This window comes from Euphorbia lathyris, chromosome 4, assembly GCF_963576675.1.
Source record: "Euphorbia lathyris chromosome 4, ddEupLath1.1, whole genome shotgun sequence".
NCBI classification, from domain to species: Eukaryota; Viridiplantae; Streptophyta; class Magnoliopsida; order Malpighiales; family Euphorbiaceae; genus Euphorbia; species Euphorbia lathyris.
Window position 1 is genome coordinate 36,717,198 of NC_088913.1, and position 5,344 is coordinate 36,722,541.

Below are 5,344 nucleotides of genomic sequence, written 5' to 3' on the forward strand. Positions count from 1 at the left end.
GAGGTCAACTCAATTAATTAAAAAAAATTAATGATACTAAATTGATAATCTCAATATATATTAGAGGTCAACATGCACTTTAACCCAAAAAGTTATATATATTATTTGCAACCACCCTTCTTCCAGTTCTTGCAATACAATTAGACATGCTAGTTCCAACTTAAAAATTGTTATTTTCTTCAAGGCAAGATCAATATTTCTCTTGCTTCATTTTTTTTAACCAAGAAAAATGGAAAAGATCAAAGTGAAAAGAGGCTAAACTTCACTTCCAGATAGAGGCGACTGACATGATTATCACTTTTCACACCTTTATACCAATATTATAATATGAAATATGATAATTTCTGACAAGATATCATGATTTACTAAAACAACCAAACTTACACAATGTTATTATCACTTTTCATACAAAATCGGCACCCCTGTTCCAGTCCACCAAAGCTGGTACAGGTGCAGATATGCATAAACATCGGTCACCGCACATTCCACAGCCATAAGCAACAGGAAAAAAGTTTGTTGCATCAACAATAGAATCAATAGCTGAAAAGAAGTACTAAGAGAACATATTGGACCACCTTCGATACTCACATTTTCCTACCTAATCAAAATTTATAATATGCCTTTTCATTAGAAGAAGGATTCAAATAAAAAAATTGGGGAATAACAAGGTTACAGGAAAAAGCAAAAAGGATAAATAAATTTCATTAACCAAACCCACCAACCATCATGACCATATCTAGAATTAGAAAACAAACCAAGAATAAAAATTCTTATTGAAACTAACCCTTTACAATCAGTTTTTCTTTACCACAAAATTGATATTCACCAACAGTACTCGGTTCCTTCTTTGCCATTAAAGCCACTTTCAGTATCCCTGTGCTTGCCTTGGCGGACGCATTGGCCAGCCAATAAGAGGAGGTGATCCTGGTGGGGTAACATCTCGACTAGGAGAGAAGAGGCTCAGTTCTACAAATGGCCCTGTCGAACCTCCATCTCTTTCATAAGTTCGGAACGAAATTGATCCACGCTTGGTTGACGCATCAGAGTTTCTTCCAGGGCTTATTCGACTGCTTTCCTCAAGATGGCTTTGGTTAGCAATAAGGGAAATCACGTCATTGTTATCATCAATTATCCTTCTCCTCGCCTCCAAGTCCTGAGGATTCCCCAGGGCTAAAGAATCCGCAATTGGGCAATACACAAGCATGCAAATACACACCCCAGCACAACATAAAAGGACAAGAAATGCTGAGAAAGTAAGAGCTTCAAACAGTAAATGATCTGGTTTTGATAAAACAGATAGTCCAAGAAATAGAACCCGTAACGGGAGGAAACTTGAAACTGAGAAAATCAATGTATAGACTCTCCTCTGCAAACCCTTGTTAATAACCAATTTCAATATCCGCCGCCCGAGCCAAAACAAGTACAGAGTTGATATGGTGGTGAAAAGCCCAAGCAGTATGGTATTTAGTAGAGGGTAAGAGCAGAGAGCAATAACATCAGAAGCATCTCGCACAGGAGTAGCTGTAATTGTAAAATAATGAGGCAATTTTCTCATGGAGCCTTTACTCTTGCGCAGTTGTGGCCCAATTAGAATAATGACGAGCTGAAGAACAAACATAGGAAGGCAATAGAGAAGAACATATACTGCTGTTTTTACATTCCATTTCTGACTCAGAATTCCTGATTCCATTCTCTGTAAGGGTGCACGAAGAAGGAACACAAGAGTCAGGAATAGACAAGGTTCTGCGAAACCCAGATTTGATACAATGTAGCCTTTGCAAACAGCTTCCTGCCATTTCCGGTCCAGAACATTAAACACTTTACCTTCACGCCTCAACAAACTCAACCGTAAAATCTCACCAACACCCCACCAGATCACAAAAAGTATGAATATGATACGAATAAGCCAAGGACCGCTAAAATAACTGAGCTGATTTAAATTTTGATTACGAACATGATTGCGGAAGTAAAAAGTGTAAGCAACACAAAGCAAACCGAGAAGAATCGAGAAAGCAACCAAGCAAATCGTCACCACACCGAATGCATCGGCAGCAGAACTCGTCAGGGGCATTACCCGAAGCACAAATTCCACGCATGCTCTCTGCCAGCATGGATGCAAGGAGTCCTCCTCTGGTGGTTTATATGCTTGCTTCCCAGAATTAATTTTGATTGACAGTAATTTCCAAAAAAATAGTTGATCGTAGCTTGTCCACACTGACTAACCAAAAACAGTCACCTAAAGTTATTGCAACTTGCCTCTTATTGCAATTATTATGGCAAGACCATGTAAGATGCCGAGAAAAATGGTCCACATCCAACTCCACTGTTCAATTTCAAGAAACTTTGCACTCACTTAGGAAAGTTATTTGGGCCAACCCAACCTCCTACCAAAAATAAAGAGGAAATAATTATTTTAAAAATTCAAGCATAAATCACAGCCTGAACAGATATCACTATATATGGACTTTGTTTGAGCTAAGATTATGTTGAACAACTTTTCATCTTTATGATTAGAAATAAAGCTTTGCCGAACATCTTAGTCTTAGCCAAGCATACAGAAACTAATGTAATTAACATGAGAAGATGTAAAAATTTCACTTAACAATAACATTGCATCAACATAGAAGCTACAACTTTACTACTATTTCAACAAATCAAAGTTCTGCAATTAGATGACCCCAACTAGAAACCAAGGATTAAATGAAATTGCAAGAAATTCCACCTTTTTTCTATAAATTTACAGCACCACAACTTCACTATGCATCCACAAATGCAAGTAAATATATAAATCAACAAAGGTGTACAGAGTACACACATATAGTTTGAAAACCTATATAGGTAACAATTTCTGAAGCACTGAACAAAAAATTCAACAAGGTCAAGACTTTGGATGTTTCTTTTAATTATAAAGAGAACGATTTCGGAAGTGAGGAAATTAAATGAAAACTCCCATATATCAAAAAAAAAAGTAAGAAATCGATATATCATTTTCATCAACATGCAAGGCTGCTGAATAAAAGACACAAAATATGATTCCGGTACACATACACATATACATTCCATATCTGCAGGAAATATAGTCATTGACGTTAACACATCCTATAAATAAAGTCATTGACATTAACACATCCTATAAATAAGATCATAAATGAAGTCATTGACATTAACACATCCTCTAAAATTTACTCAAATAGGACAAGCTAATCTACAGATCACCAGGAAATATAAATATGATAGTCATACTCTTCCTCACATGCCAAAGCCAACCACAGCAACTACAAACTTTGAGTTCCATATGAGAAGGTTTTCAAGTAGAAAAGTACCGAGGGAGACTAACAAAAGGAAAGTGTCTAGGCAAATATCAAGGAATGTATCAACAGTAAGAGACTCCGACTTAAGCACTAAAACACCTAATTGGTGCATAAATGAGTGCTAATATAGTAGCATAATTACTTAAACAAAAACAAAACATGATGGGAAAATCTAGATGGCCAGATTCATATTCGAGCAAATCAAGAAGACAAACTTATACACCAATCATTTAAGTAATATATACTTCATTATATTCCAAATTAACCAAAAAAAATGGTATTCGCCTTCTAAACAATTTTGCTTTCCTTCTAATTTAAAAATAAACAAAAAACAAAATACCCAAAAAAAAAAGGCTGCCTGCTCATAGTTTCAGTTCCTTTATCTAATTCCATCCCTCCCTCAGAAACCAAACACAGATACTTAAAAGCAACTAATAAGCAAAATACTCCCTCTCATTCACCGACATTCCAAATCTAAGCATTCCACAGAACACATTGGATGTAGAAAAGGCAAACTATAGGTCAAGTACTAATTTCATGCGGTACCATCCGACTATACATGCAACATAGCATCAAATAACAAAAGAAAAATGGAACAAAAACCCTTCAAAACTAAACATCGACATTCCACAGACATGCAGTTAAACATGAGAGCAACAATGGAGAAGAAAAGAGAGGAAAAAACAAGAAGCAAAGTGGCATCGTAAAATTAACATGCAAAAACCCTAAAACATAATAATTAAGAAACGAAAACGACGAGCGAAATGAGCAAAAAGCAGATCAATCGAGAGCTTACAAAGCAGAGAATCTTGATCCAGTGAAGGTCGACGGCGAAACCAAGAATCGGAAAAGGAGATCGAGAAGGCCTGAGCTACACAAAGAAAGAAGGAAGAGAATGTGATAGAGAAAAACAGAGAGAGAGAAGAGAGGGAGAGAGAACGTAGTTAGGGGAATAGGTGAGTGGGACTTTGTTGGTGACAGGCTGTCTCCAGCTGTGTCGTCCACAGCTATTGGTTCGGATAGAGAGAATTTGCTTTGGTTTTCGTCCGAACCTATGTGGCTGTGCCCTGGCGGCGTTTACGGCGAGTCTCTTTTTCTCTGTCTAAACTCTAAAATAGAAAATAAAATACTGATTGGTTATGCGGTTAGGGTATCCTATGACTCGATTATTGACTCTATTCGCTTGCTTTTTTTTTTTTTTTTTTCCCCGCACCCATTTAAAAAATATATATATATATGTATAAATACTAATAATAACTTAGTCTTTTCTATAAAAATGTATTATTATTTCTCCAATATTTCAATAAACACAAAAAAATTATGTATTTTTAACTTTTATTACGTTTATTTGCAATTAATAAAGAGCTCGAATAAAAAGACAATTAAAAACAAATTAAATTAGAACGCGATGAAAGCAAGGGAGAGCGACCAGCAAGAGCGAAGGAGAGAGGGCAATCTGCGTGAGCGTTCGAGATCGGCAGGCGGATCGCGTTTTGCGGTGGTTGATGGTGAAAAGCAATGTCCTCACCCTGGATCCGGCGATGATCTGCGGTTAGAGGCGCCTTTTGGTTCGGATCTGGGGGGAGGAATTAATGGCGAGGCGGCAGGAGGGTTATTTCCGCCGAGGGATGGGACTGCCGCGATTATGGGCGGCGGGTCTGAGGTAGGGGATGGGGTCGGTTCGTCCGGCCGATCGGGTAAAGATGTTGGTAAAGATCAGACGGCTTCCGTGGGGATCCTTGCGGCGGCAACCAATTCTCCTTTGGATCCCCGGGATGCTTCCGAGATAGGGGGTAGGGGTGAGATGGCTGATGGGGTGCAAGGGTGTGTGTTACCAGGTAAGTTGAAAATGTCTTGGAAAGACACGGTTATGGGTGTTGTGGAGGAGGATACATCCTTGTACGGACGAATGGAGGATGAAAATTTGGAGGGAATTTTGTCAGATTCAGATATAGAGGATGAGGAATAAGACGATCCTTTGTGTCTTGTGATTCGTTTGTCCTCGGCTGATAAACGGTCCCTTCGCTCTGAAT

At 38.1% G+C, this 5,344-nt stretch overlaps 1 protein-coding gene across 1 annotated transcript; it reads right to left on the bottom strand.

Moving 5' to 3' along the window:
- Window positions 1–674: 674 nt before the first annotated feature.
- On the bottom strand, window positions 675–4,265 carry LOC136226327 (uncharacterized). The gene is made up of 2 exons (XM_066014759.1): window positions 4,108–4,265; window positions 675–2,384 (listed from the first exon to the last, which is right to left on the bottom strand). Exon 2 carries the CDS (start codon window positions 2,069–2,071, stop codon window positions 866–868), a length of 1,206 nt encoding a protein of 401 aa, XP_065870831.1. The 5' UTR covers window positions 2,072–2,384; window positions 4,108–4,265; the 3' UTR covers window positions 675–865.
- Window positions 4,266–5,344: the final 1,079 nt, after the last annotated feature.